Source organism: Eublepharis macularius, chromosome 7, assembly GCF_028583425.1.
Source record: "Eublepharis macularius isolate TG4126 chromosome 7, MPM_Emac_v1.0, whole genome shotgun sequence".
NCBI classification, from domain to species: domain Eukaryota; kingdom Metazoa; phylum Chordata; class Lepidosauria; order Squamata; family Eublepharidae; genus Eublepharis; species Eublepharis macularius.
The window spans coordinates 89,949,798-89,963,812 of record NC_072796.1 but is presented as its reverse complement, the minus strand read 5'-3'; the positions used below and the strand labels follow the sequence as shown (position 1 = coordinate 89,963,812).

The window sequence follows — 14,015 nt, the reverse complement described above, 5'->3', positions numbered from 1 at the left end:
AAGGTTTGCCGGGATCTGTAGGAGTCCTGGAAGCTTAAAGTTTAGCATTTACAGAGCAGCAAAAAGGGGAAGGGAAATACAGGCGCCTGTATTTTAAGCTTTAAGCTTCCAGGACGCCTTTAAGCTTCCAGGACCCTTACAGATCCTTTAAGCTTCCAGGACTTTAAGCTTCCAGGACCCCTACAGATCTTTAAGCTTCCAGGACGCCTACTTTAAGCTTCCAGGACGCCTACAGATCCCGGCAAACCTTGAGGTAAGAGAACACGTGCTGAACCTGGGTATTTCTTAACGTGTGTTTTGGCTCTTAGCCCAGTCCCTTGCCATTACCGTTCTGAGAAATGAGTAGTGCTGCTGTTCTGGCCACATACCCACTCCATAGGTGGGGCGGGGGGTGGACTGAAGCCCAGGTGGGGCTAATTGGCAAGAATCCCTACTCCGTCACAACCTGCTAAGATAGAGCCTATTCTACACCTATGTATACAGTCTCATTTAGGTGCGCACTTGCAACTGAACAGCTCTCTTAGCAGACTCTTACACACCTGGTCTGCTTCCTATAGATGGCCCCCAAAACCACGTTTCAGGCTTTCTAGTTCACATTTTCTGTCTCCAGTGAAGGGCCATGAGCGTTTTCCTCTGAAAGATCAACAGCTTTCCTCCCCCTTTGTAAAACTTCACAAACTCTGGTGTCTCCCCCACCCATGTCTCACTGAACCTCTGCACTGAAAAGTTTCCTTTCTCCTTGGACAAGGGGTCAGAGCACAAGTTTTGGCATTGTGACCTCTCTTCCTGGGGAAAAGAAACTTCTCACTGCATCCTAGAACAAGGACAGAGTAGGACGTTTCCAAGTGGAGGAGTCTCAAAATCTAATCTGAAAGTCAGCATTCTGCCCCTCTCTAACATGAATATGGAAGCACCATCAAAGGCCACAGAACATGACACACTGGGTCACATGCAGCCTATAGATCATACATTGTGTAGTGATGTTATAACCCAATATACCCTGGAGGATGAACAATCAGGTATGTATATGAAGTTCTGCTGCTCTTCTTTAGTAAGCAGTAATGGAAATGTCAACTAGTAATTTATGGCATAATTTGGAAAATAAAATAAAATGTGGAGTTAAAATTTAAGATCAAGTTGGAGCCATAAATTCTGTGTGATCTTGACTATAGGATGTGAAGTCTGAGCAATGGAGAAATTGCCATTATCCCTCAATTTTCTAGAGCATAAGTAACTTTCTGAATCTGTCTTAACTGATTGCTGGATTGGAATAATCTTTTCCTAGCACCATTATCAAAGAAACTAGAGAATGCTGTTTTCTACCACAGGTTTCTGTTCTTAATCATTGAACTACTGTAGACCAGAAGCAGAGATATTTCACCTTCAATTTGAAAAGGCCAAGGACCAAAAAGGATGATCTTTTCCAAACAGTTCTCCTTGAGATGATTTTGAGTAGAAATCTTGCAACGGATATTCTTTTCCATACTTTTGTTCTGATATCACACACACAAATTTTCAACAACTGCCTTAGTTTACAATGGAGTGAATGGAACGAAGGTTGAAGGTTGTTATAATCCAATTGAGAGTAAAAAATATCCTGCCATAAAACAGATTTTTTTTTTAATAATCTATTTGGATTTCCTCTGTGATTGAACTACTAGCCAGTGCATAATGATACTCTTCAAAGGGATATCATGCCATTAGCAGTAATATTTGAAAAAAGATGAAAAGCTATGCAAAAGAAAAAATATATAATAAAATTGATAAAGTTAGGTTATATAATCTAGTATATTAAAATGCATTTTAAAGATGAAAGCATATAAGATAACAGAAATTTGGATTATAAAAAGGTATAATTGAAATATTTTTTTAGCTGCAAAACCCCCAAATGCATGTGCACTGAGAATTGAGGATTTAGGTTTCTCTATAGTAATTGTTTTGTGTGTTTTTGTAATGTAGCCTATACTTGCTTTGCAGGTCAATGGTGGAGAAAAAAGACCAGCTTCTGACATGGGGAAAAAACCTAAAACTCCCAAGAAGAAGAAGAAGAAGGATCCTAATGAACCACAGAAGCCTGTTTCTGCCTATGCATTATTCTTCCGAGATACTCAAGCAGCCATCAAAGGGCAAAACCCAAATGCTACCTTTGGGGAAGTCTCTAAAATTGTAGCTTCCATGTGGGATGGCTTGGGAGAAGAACAAAAACAGGTACAAAACAATACATATGTATGCATTAAATTGATTAACTGAGTTGTAGATAATGCAAAATGTATTATTTAACTGTTGTTGGCAAGTACTTGTGTTACTAGAATTAAACCAACAACAGGGAAATCCTAAGCTTAGACTGGAGTAACTCTGCTTAGGATTTCACTGTAAATGTAGTAGTATTAGTAGTAGTAGTAGTAGTAGTAGTAGTAGTAATAAATGTAATGATAACAACAACATTAGATTTTTATACCACCATTCAGAATGACTTAACACCCACTCAAAGTGGTTTACAAAGTATGTTATCATTATCTCCACAACAAAACACCCTGTGAGGTGGGTGGGGCTGAGAGAGCTCCAGAGAGCCATGACTAGCCCAAGGTCATCCAGCTGGCTTCAAGTGGAGGAGTGGGGAATCAAACCCGGCGCTCCAGATTAGAGTCCCGTGCTCTTAATCACTACACCAAACTGGCTCTCGTACCAAACTAAAACCTACACGAAGCTTCTACTGTCATCCTCTGTAAATGCTGTATTTATTTTTTTACCTGGAACGTCAAATAGCTGCTAGAATTCCACAAACTTGAAACTCATTGTAGGTTTTACATTAGAAGACCGATGACACTTGACTTCCTGTTTGGGATCCATGGAGGTCTAACGCAGCTCCACTTGCGGAGCTGACCGGACTGCTGTTTTAACCGGCCGGCGGGGTGAAAATAGCCCGCAGCCGACTGCTCTCAGGCGGGGAGCAGGCAAAGAACGCTCAAGACCCTAGGGTGAGCTAGATCTCGGATGAGGGGGGGCTCTACACAACGAGTCTCCCCCCGATCCTTGAGGTCCCACCTTGCGACGGGTCGGCTATAATCTCTGCGGCAGTTTTGGGGCCAATTCGGCTGGCATAAGACCTACATACCCAAGCATCGATTGGGGGAAGAAGCTGAGAGGAGAACTTAAAATCGAAACAGCGATTATAACCCGAGAAAAGTGAAGAGAAGGTAAAGATCATTATCTTCTGAGACGGGACAGATTGATAAAAACAGAGAGGAAAAAAAGTAGATTTTTAAACTGCAACAGACTAGTGAAAAGGAGGGGAAGACTCGGCAGGAATCGAATTTAAAAAGAGACTAAGTTTAAAGAAGTTATTAAAGAAATGGGACTATTGTTTTGAATACCTGTGGCTTTGGAGCTGTGAGAAAAAGACACCATCGCGAGATCTGCTGTGGGAAGACGGGAGACAGGAAGTGCGTAATAACAATAGAGTGGCTGGAGAGAAGCGGCCCTTGCTGGAGGGCAGGAAGTAGGGAATCGCCATTTTTGAAAGGGGAAGGGTCGCGGCTTCAGCGGAAGAGGAAGTAGGCCATCTTGGATTACAAAATCATAGAGAAACCATAGAGAAAAGACGCCCGACATTTTGGGCTCTTTAAAATTTAATTTCTATAAGAAGACCGGGACATTTAAAATAGAAAAACGTTAAATTTTACGCCACGGAGTTAAGGAAGAGAGCGGATTCGTGGGAGCGAGCTAAAGCAAGCCCCACGATGTCAAAAAAAGAGTGGCAATCGGCAATAGAAAACCTGGATAAAAACCTGGACAAAAAACTTTTAGATATGATTAAAGAACTTAAGGACACGAAATTGGAGCTGATAAAAGAGGTTAAAGAGGTTACACAGACAGTAAAATCGGAGCTGTCAGAAGTGAAAAAAGGTATGGAAACAATACGAATTGAATTACAAGGAACGCAGCAGAGAGTTAAAACAGTAGAAGACGCGATGGAGAATTTAGCAGACACGCAACAAACAGAGATGAGATTGGTGAAGGGGAGAATGTCAGTTGCAGAAACTAAACATATGGAGAAGCAGCTACGTTTTCGTGGCTTGCCAGAAGTGGAAGGAAAGTCAGCGCAAGAACAGATGACTGAGGTGTTGGCTGAGTACCTGGGGAAGGAGGAGGAGGAAGTTGTGGCTATCCTAGATGTGGCATACCGTGTGAATTCGAGAATAGCAACCCAGAGGAAACTACCAAGAGATGTGATTGTGCAGTTTACAACACGAAATATGAAAGAGAGGATTGTGACAAAACAGTTTCAAGATCCATTGGAGATTGATGGCAAGACGATTATTATAATGAAGGAACTGCCCAGATCAGTGTTACTGGACCGGAAAAAATATAAAGTGCTAATTCAGATTTTGAAGGACATGAAAATCAGGTACAGATGGGAGTTACCGGAAGGAGTGTCCTTTGAGTTTGGAGGGGCCAAAAAACGCATCAGATCTGAGCGAGAGATGGAGCGATTTATTAAGGACAATGAAAAAGACTTACCAACAAGATCATGAGTATGGAGTGTAAAGTATTATCTTGGAAGGTAAGTGGACTAAACTCACCGAATAAGAGGAAAAATACTTTTCACTCGCTACTAAAACAAAAATGTGACATTGTTTGTTTGCAAGAGACCCATATCAGAAAGCAGGATGTAAAATATTTAAAATCTGGAAAATTGGGCAAAGAATATGTAGCGGCCTCCAACAAGAAAAAAAGAGGAGTGGTGTTGTACATAAAAGAGGAGCTACAGCCAAAATTTGTTATGAGAGATGTGGAAGCTAGATTTGTAGCAGTGGAATGTATTTGGAATTTAAAGAGAGTGTTGGTAGTCGGACTTTATGCACCTAACGGTGCAAAAGAAAGCTTCTTTGAGGATTTAAGGAAGCATTTAGACGATCTTGCATACGACCAGATAATTCTTGCTGGAGACTTCAATGGAGTGACAGACTTGGAACTAGACAAAAAGACTACAACGGCACAAAAGAAAAGAGGACTATTACCAAAGCTTTTTTTTGAGTTGATTCAACAAGAGACTCTTGAAGATGTATGGAGGAGAGAATATCCTAAAAGCAGACAGTTTACTTTTTATTCTGCAAGGCATTCTACATTATCAAGCATTGATATGATCTGGGCCTCAAAAGACTTAGCATTATGGACTAAGGAGGTAGAAATAATGCCTATGGTAGGCTCAGATCACAACCCAATTATGTGGAAATTTGGAAAAAAGAGAAAAAGGAAAGCATGGAGAATAAATGAGGACTTGTTACAGGAAAGAGAGAATATGGAAATACTGAGAAGAGAGACAAAGTTTTTTATACAATACAACGTGAATAAAGAAGTACCAACCAATAAAGTTTGGGATGCTTACAAGGCGGTTGTAAGGGGCATACTAATGGACTTAAATGGTAGAGCAAGAAAGAAGAAAGAGGAGAAAAGACAAGAGATTGAGGAGAAAATAAAAGCCAAAGAAATACAGCTAAAAAAGAGACCAGGGAAAAAGAAGGTATACCAGGAAATTAAAATACTTCAAGAACAGCTAACAGCAATGAGCAATAAAGAATTGGAGTGGAATCTCAAAAGACTGAATCAAAAAGCGTTTGAGGGTGCTAATAAACCTGGGAAGTACCTGGCATGGCAATTGAAGAAGAAAAGGGAAAAGAAGATAATAAATAAAATTTGCGAAGATAACAAAACGTATTTGGAGCAGGCTACCATTAGTAGAGCCTTTTATAAATTTTACGCTAAGCTGTATAATAAAAAAGAAGTAAACAAAGAATCAATAGCGTCATATTTGGAGAAAACCAAACTTCCAGAAATCTCGGAAGCTTGGAGAAATAAGTTGAATAGTGAAGTAACTGACGAGGAAATAAGTAAGGCAATACAATCTGCAAATCTAGGAAAGGCGCCAGGGCCAGATGGACTTACGGCTAAATTCTATAAGACAATGGCTAATGAACTGGCACCATTCCTAAAAGAGGTGATGAATGGGGTTTTAAGGGATCAAAGGATTCCAGAAACTTGGAGTGAAGCGAATATATCATTGATCCCAAAAGAGGGCCAAGACCTGACTAATGTGAAAAATTATAGACCTATATCGCTACTCAACAATGACTATAAAATTTTTGCGAAGATATTGGCGGAGAGATTGAAGGGGTGGCTCTCGGAAGTCATAGAGGAGGAACAAGCAGGCTTTTTGCCAGACAGACAAATAAGAGACAACTTAAGGACAGTGATCAATGCTATTGAATATTATGACAAGCGTTGTGACAAAGAGGTTGGTTTCTTCTTTGTTGACGCTGAAAAAGCGTTTGACAATTTAAACTGGGACTTTATGTTTGCCACTATGGAAAAGCTACAATTGGGAGAAAGATTCATCAGAGCAATTAAGGAAATTTATAGAGACCAGACTGCAGCAATTGTGGTGAATGATGAATTGACCAAGAAATTGACGATAAGTAAAGGAACAAGACAAGGTTGCCCGTTATCTCCATTGTTGTTCATTTTAGTATTGGAGATTCTGATGATACAAATACGTCAAGATGATGAAATTCGTGGATTAAAAATAAAGGACTATTCATACAAGGTCAGAGCATTTGCGGATGACATAATGTTAATTGTAGAGGACCCATTGGAGAACATGCCAAGAGTGATAGATAAGATCAAGGAGTTTGGAGACTTGGCAGGTTTCTTCATTAACAAAAAGAAGTCAAAGATATTATGCAAAAATATGACTAAGCAGAAACAACAATTGTTAATGGAAACAACGGATTGTGAAGTAACAAGTAAAGTGAAATATTTGGGAGTCGAATTAACTGCAAAGAACATAGATCTATTCAAAAACAATTATGAAAAACTATGGACTCAGATAGAGAGAGACTTGATTAAATGGAATAGACTGAATTTGTCATGGTTGGGCAGGATTGCAGCAGTTAAGATGAATGTGTTACCAAGAGTAATGTTTTTGCTACAGACAATACCAATCATCAGAGACTCCAAACAATTTGAAAAATGGCAGAGGAAAATATCAGATTTTGTTTGGGCAGGCAAGAAGCCTCGAGTGAAAGTGAAAGTTTTACAAGATGCAAAGGAAAGAGGCGGAATGCAACTGCCCAATCTGAGACTTTATCATGATGCAATCTGCCTAGTTTGGTTGAAAGAATGGATGACATTAAAGAACAAGAAACTATTAGCCCTAGAGGGATATAAAAAAATATTTGGATGGCACGCATATTTATGGCATGACAAAGTAAAGGTCAACTCGATGTTCCTGCATCACTTTGTTCGGAGAAGTCTATACATAATCTGGAAGAAGTACAGAATTTATCTACAAGAAGGAACCCCTTTGTGGGTGGTTCCATATGAGGTGATAGACCCGAGAGCTGTTGATAATGAACAACAATGTTTAACGTATAAAGAAATAACTAAAACTGAAGCATCCAAACTTAGAATAAAGACACAAGAGGAACTATCACCTAACTACGATTGGTTCCAGTATAGACAGATCAGAGATTTATATAATTCGGACTCTGTAAAGGGAGGTATACGAATAGAGAATTCGGAACTAGAGCAGACCCTTCTTAAAGAAGATAAGAAAAGAATATCCAAGGTATACCAAGTACTGTTGAAGTGGTATACCGAGGATGAGATAGTTAAAACACAAATGGTGAAATGGGCTATAAACTTTAATAAAGAAATAACAATGGAGGCATGGGAATACTTGTGGAAAACTACAATGAAGACAACGACATGTATTAATATCAAAGAGAACATTTATAAAATGATCTATCGTTGGTACATGACACCAAAGAAGATTGCGCTAGGGAATTTGAATACTTCTAATAAATGCTGGAAATGTAAGAAGCATGAGGGCTCCCTCTATCATATGTGGTGGTCGTGTGAGGTAGCCAGGCAGTACTGGGGGGAAATAATAAGAGAAATGAGTGAAATTTTACAATTTCAAATTAATAAGAACCCAGAACTCCTGCTACTGAACTTGGGAATGGAGGGAATTCCAGCCCAACACAGGACGTTGATATTTTATATGACAGCAGCAGCTAGACTTTTGTATGCGCAAAAATGGAAAGTACAAGAAGTGCCAACTATTGAAGATTGGACTTACAAATTGCTGTATATGGCTGAAATGGACAAGATGACAAGAAAATTGAGAGATCTGGACTCAGGGCAGTTCAACACAGACTGGGAGAAGCTGAAACAATACCTGGAGAAGAAATGGGAGGTGGGAGGAAAACTGTGGCAGTTTGAGAACTACTGAAGTATTGAAGTAGAGGGGGGAGACTTTACCGGGGGGAGAAGAGATAAATGTGAATTAATAAGCAGTCAGATTAATAGATTGACATATATATAGATATATATAGGTTAACAAACAGAACATAGAGAAAATAATTAATTATAAGGACTAAATATAAGGAGCGATTAACTAACAATATTTTCTTTTTTTTCTGACAAGTTTTGTACCAAACTGAATGTCTGAAGATATAGATGGGTCAAATTGATTGACTACGTGAGGAGAGATATATAGAACTATTATAAAAAGATAGAATGAGTAATATATATAGAGAATAAGTCAAATTGTTTGATATAAACGAATGTATGATCTATATGGTTTATGATATATAGAAATACCTGAAATTGAAAAATTGGGATAAATTGTTTATCTAAGATGGAAACAAAGGCTTACAGTTTGGGCATATAATGTTAAAAATAGTTAAGGATGTACTGCTTAGAATAATGGAGAATATATATTTGTTTTAGATAGAGGAAGCTAATAAAAGTAAGGGAAAGGGGACAAAGGGTTGGAAAGCTGTTGGAAGTCAACAAAAAGGGGGGGGAAAGGGAGGGGGTTAGAGATGAAAAAATTGGGGAAAATTGAATGTAAATGTGGAAATAATGGATTCTAACCCAATAAAAAATTTTCAAAAAAAAAAAAGAAGACCGATGTAAATAACAAATTTGAACAAAGCTTCGTGTTTGCAATATTAATCACAATTTGCACTCCACCTTAAAATTAATTTTTAATCAATTATTTCTGCATTTACCTATTCAAGGTCTGAAAACTTACTAAAACATAATGTCAGATGATAGGTAGGTAGGTAGGTAGGTAGGTAGGTAGGTAGGTAGGTAGGTAGGTAGGTAGATAGGTAGGTAGATAGATAGATAGATAGATAGATAGATAGATAGATAGATAGATAGATAGATAGATAGATAGATAGATAGATAGATAGATAGATAGATAGATAGATAGATAGATAGATAGATAGATAGATAGATAGATAGATAGATAGATAGATAGATAGTCTAAAGGATTTTAATAAATAAAGTTTTTAGATATTCACCAAATGACATTGGTATATATTGAGGATATTCTCCAGTAATGATATAGGAACTGTCCAGTAGGTGCCCATGGCATGGTCCAGACAGCACTCCATATTGTTGTAGTAGTTGGATATGTACACTGCATTGTTAAAGTGACAAAATTACTGTTCAAATAATGCGAAATGGGATTTATTGCCTTCCTCGTTCTCTCTTGATAATAGTCATGTAGAGTCTTTGCAACAACTGTGGAATGATTGCATGGCAAAGAAAGTTCAATCATGTCATGGGTTATACCAAGGTAGCAGATTTCTTTATAACATGGATGTTCTGTAGAAAGTGCACTTATATGCAAGAAAGATATTTCTGTATTATAAAAATATATAGGTTAGCAGCTAAGAAAATGCTGTATTCCATATCTACTGATTTCATGGATTCTGATTGTTTGTTTAGCTTCATTTATGGGTCAAATCCACATTCACCCATTACCTGCATGTTTATCGGATATCTTCCGTTTGCCTCCAATCCACGATTTTTTCCTCTTCGTTCACATTCCTGCTTCCAATCCGTCTTTCTCGCGTGTCCCTCCGGTCACATGGCCGCTCGAAAACTGCTTTTTTGGGCGGGACTTTTTTTCCCCGCCCATTTTTTTAATTTTTTTGAGCACACTTTTCCATTATTTCGATCTTGCCTTATAAAGAAACATCATTGAAGATAATGATGCCTCTCTTTCCCCCACTGACAGCACTGATGGCTCTCTCCTGTTTCTTTTTTGGAAATTTGGAAGCATGTGGGAAGCTTTCGTGGGCATTTCCTATGCAGGACAGTTCAGTGCCTGAATTTTACTGAAGTTTCACTTCCTTGGAGTGTCATTATTTCGATATTTCGTAATTTCGATATTACAGTAATATAAAATAAAAAAAAATAAAAAACAGTTAAAAAGGAAGTTTCGCGAGTCCGTTCTGAGGATGGATTCACCCCAAAATGATTTTTCAAACTACCAGATTTGATTCAGAAACAGCATAATCAATAAATCCAGTGCTATGAAGTCAAAAACAGTCTTTTGCAGACTACGGAGCACTTGCAAGTTGAATCAGCCAATAGGAACTCTCGGAACGGCCGGAGAGACAGGAAGGGGGGTGGTTTTTAAAAAAACTGCGTAAATTGCGCATTGGCCCATTCACGGCCACCGTGAAACTCCCGTTGAAAACCTGTGACCACATATTCGGGAGAAACGCGAATGAAATGCATCTGTTCAATGAGGTAATGTGACCGGCACTCAGGATTGTGTGGGGAATGCGGGGAACATGCGACTTAGAATGAGTAATGTGGATTTGCCCATAGTCTTCTTTTCTCACTAGGACTCAAGGCAGATTATAAGCACGATAGAACTATGCAGTCAGTCAATAAACCAATTACAAAATATGATAACATCATTTGAGAATAACAGCAAAGATTCCTAACAAAACAATATAGTTTATTGGGGCTGGGAGTGAAGGACTGAAAGGGGGGGATTATTCCTAATAGAGGTGACTTCCTGAGCAAACCCATTCTCTATAAGAATGCCCTCCTGAAAGATTCTGCTTTGCACATTTTGCAAAACAAGCACGGCGGGGGTGGGGGGGTCCTTATCAGCATCCTGTCCTTACCTCACCACTCTTGAAGAAGGCCTCATAGGGAGTGTAAGAAACAATCCAGTAATACTGGAGACTTATTTTGTATACACATTTATAAAAGTAATAACTTCCTCTTCAGTTCTTCTCTTTACAGTTCAATTATTGCTGCTCTCATTTTAAAATTAAAGCCAATCTGATTTTAATAGTTTCCCTACTCTCCCCGCATGTTAGCTAGGCGTATTTGAAAAACATATAATGAAACCTTATTTTATTAAGAATAGAATGCAAAGTATCGTTTTATGCAAGAGGTAGAGCTATTTGAATTTATCAGAGGATATTCAATGAGTTGAGTGACTGTTATATGACATATAGCTGGATCTTGTATGTCTGTTCTGTCACTTGTGGCATTTCCCTTCAATGCAAGATCCTTCCTGTGACACAAAAAGCCCTTCCAGAGGATGGTTTTTTTGTGCTGAAGTGAAGAGCCATCATTTGTAGAACAGGGGAGTCACAGGATCCATACCCATAATTTTCAAATGTGTTGTGGGACTGCAGTTTTAAAATTCAGTTTTAAAAAAAATCAAGATAAACAGTGCAATTTAAGAATAAAGGATGGGGAGGAAATTAGGGTACTACAGAGCCACTGGCTATACTATGGGAAGACAGGATGGATACTCCATATATACAAAAGAACTATGGGAGCCATGTATCTCAGGTTCAGCTTCAAGTAACAATGTGCATTTGAAGCCTTCCTTTACTGTATCATGCATATGAAAGTTGTCTTGTTGCATGAGCTAGCCATAATGCTTCTTGTCCACTTGTCTTTCCACCTGCTTGCCATACACCATGTACTGAAAATCTTTGCTGCCTTCCCCTATTTTCAGGCTATCACCCCCTATTTCTCACTCTGCTGCATCTTCTGCTGGGAAGAGATGAGAAAGGTCATGTAGCCCTAGGAAGAGGAAGTTGGAAGGAGTCCAGGAACTCCAAGAAATCCTCCCTTGTCCCCTTATGGGGAGTTTGCCACAAACAGGCAGTCTGCAGAGATGAACTAATTTGTCCCCAGTTCTTAAAATTTACACAGAAAACATTGCATGCACTTCTTTTCTTTCTGGTATTTGCCAGCCATGTTACACTAATTGACAGAAACATCCAGGGGTTTCTCATTTTCCAGCTGTGTTTATTTGATTTAGCATATGGGAGCATGCAAATTATTAAAGGAAAGCTGTGTTAATCACTAGCGTTTGGCAGTTTCTTGTAGTAAATTACAGAGAAGCAAAAGTGTGTTCCATTAAGGAATACAAAGTAATGTAACCTGAAAGGGTTCCATCTATTGCCATATAAATATTAAAACCTTCAAGCAGGTGGTTTCTTGGGCATTTGCTACAACAAAACAAGGTTTGCCCTTTGGGGTCTGTCAGAAATGACTGTTTTCTGTTAAGCAGTCATATATGTCTATGACTTCTAAGCAGTGGACCAAACACTGGGTTAATGGATCAATTTTCCAGTAATAAAAGAAGGCCCTCCTCCCCAAACCATGCTCTGATATATCCAGCTGGCCCTGTTACTTGAAGTCAGATTCTGGGTTGAATGGACTATTTGTCCATTTCCATGCAGAAATTCCTCTAAAAGATGTATTATATTTCTGTGTCACAAGATAGCTGCTTACTTCAGGCTTCTCAGGCAATACAGTGTATTCAGACTAAAGCTCAGTAGCAAAATGCTTTGAGCTCCCTAACTACTCTACTTGCTGGAATACTAATCCTGAAAAAGCCAACATTAAAATTCCAGAAACGCAGAATGTCAAGAATCCTGCAGGAGATTTCTCTGCAAAAACAGTGGCTTTGGAACACCAACAGAAAGCAAAAGACAAACTGGCATGACCAAGGCATGAAATCATTGGGAAGTTCTGGGAGGAAAAACAATTTATACATGGACATTACAGTACCTAGCCTGGTTGTAGGCCTCTATGTGGTTGAACTGTGAAGCAATCCAGTGGCTTCCTCTAGAGTTCGTAGTTAGATTCTCCTATAGAAAAAACGCCCCCGCCCAGGTTTATACTGCCAATTTTGTTTTATTGTTATCTACTTTGTGGTGAGCACTTCTATTTCTTCCATTACTGAACAGGAGAATTAGCAGGCATATAGTGCCTTTTATCTGTTCTGGCTGGTTCACCAGCTATGGCCATTCCTTGAAAAGCATAATCTTGCCATAGTGGTCCATGCTTTGATCACATCCATTTCAGGTTACTGTAATGCACTGTATATGGGGTTGCCTTTGAAAACAATTTGGAAACTTTAAAATGTGGTCCAAAATTTGGTCCCAAATGTGGCAACTAGTCTACTGCTAGGGGTTGGTTACAGGGATCGTATCACCACTGTGCTGAAAGATCTCCATTGGCTGCCCATTCATTTCCAGGCACAATTTAAAGTGCTGGTTCTTACTAAATGACAGAAATGAGAATTCTAAATGACTTGGGACCAGGGTACCTGAAGGACTGTCTTCTCCCATATGCTCCAGCCCACCAGTTAAGATCTGCTTTCAAGCTAGAGGTGGGCACGAACAGCTATACGAACCAAAAAAAGCCACGAACACCCCAATCAGTTGTTCGCAAGCAAGCTGTTCGTGAGGCCCTGTTCCCGGCGAACATGTGTTCGTTCCAAGCCCTCTTCGTGCGTTTGTCAGCCCTTTGTAAAGCCAGACAGTCTGGTGCCTTTCAATCAATTCCCCTGGCAACATAGGCAGTGACTGTCTGAACTCCTTCTGGCATTCCTTCTGGCTTGTAACCCCTCAAAGTAGCTTCCAGCAGACGGTCCAGTTTTTGCCACTGTGAAGAGAAAATGACATGAAAGGGGGAGACCCATGGATCATGTCTTTCCCAGCTCAAGTTCAGCTAAGTCCCAAGGGGGCCATTCTGGCTCCCACGAACCTCCAACTACGAAATGTTCGTGAACATGTCATGTCCGTCGATGTTCGTGAATTCCTGTTTGTGGATGGCAATGGACAATGAACATCAAGTTTGATTTTTTTCCTATGTGCCCATCTCTA

The 14,015-nt window shown here is 39.3% G+C and overlaps 1 protein-coding gene across 1 annotated transcript in view; it reads left to right on the top strand.

The window, feature by feature from the left end:
* Positions 1 to 14,015, top strand: part of TOX (thymocyte selection associated high mobility group box) — a 360,299-nt gene that overhangs the window by 311,350 nt on the left and 34,934 nt on the right. The window contains exon 5 of the mRNA XM_054984302.1: positions 1,978 to 2,208. Coding sequence (XP_054840277.1) covers positions 1,978 to 2,208 — 231 coding nt within the window. The remainder of the gene's footprint in view (positions 1 to 1,977; positions 2,209 to 14,015) is intronic.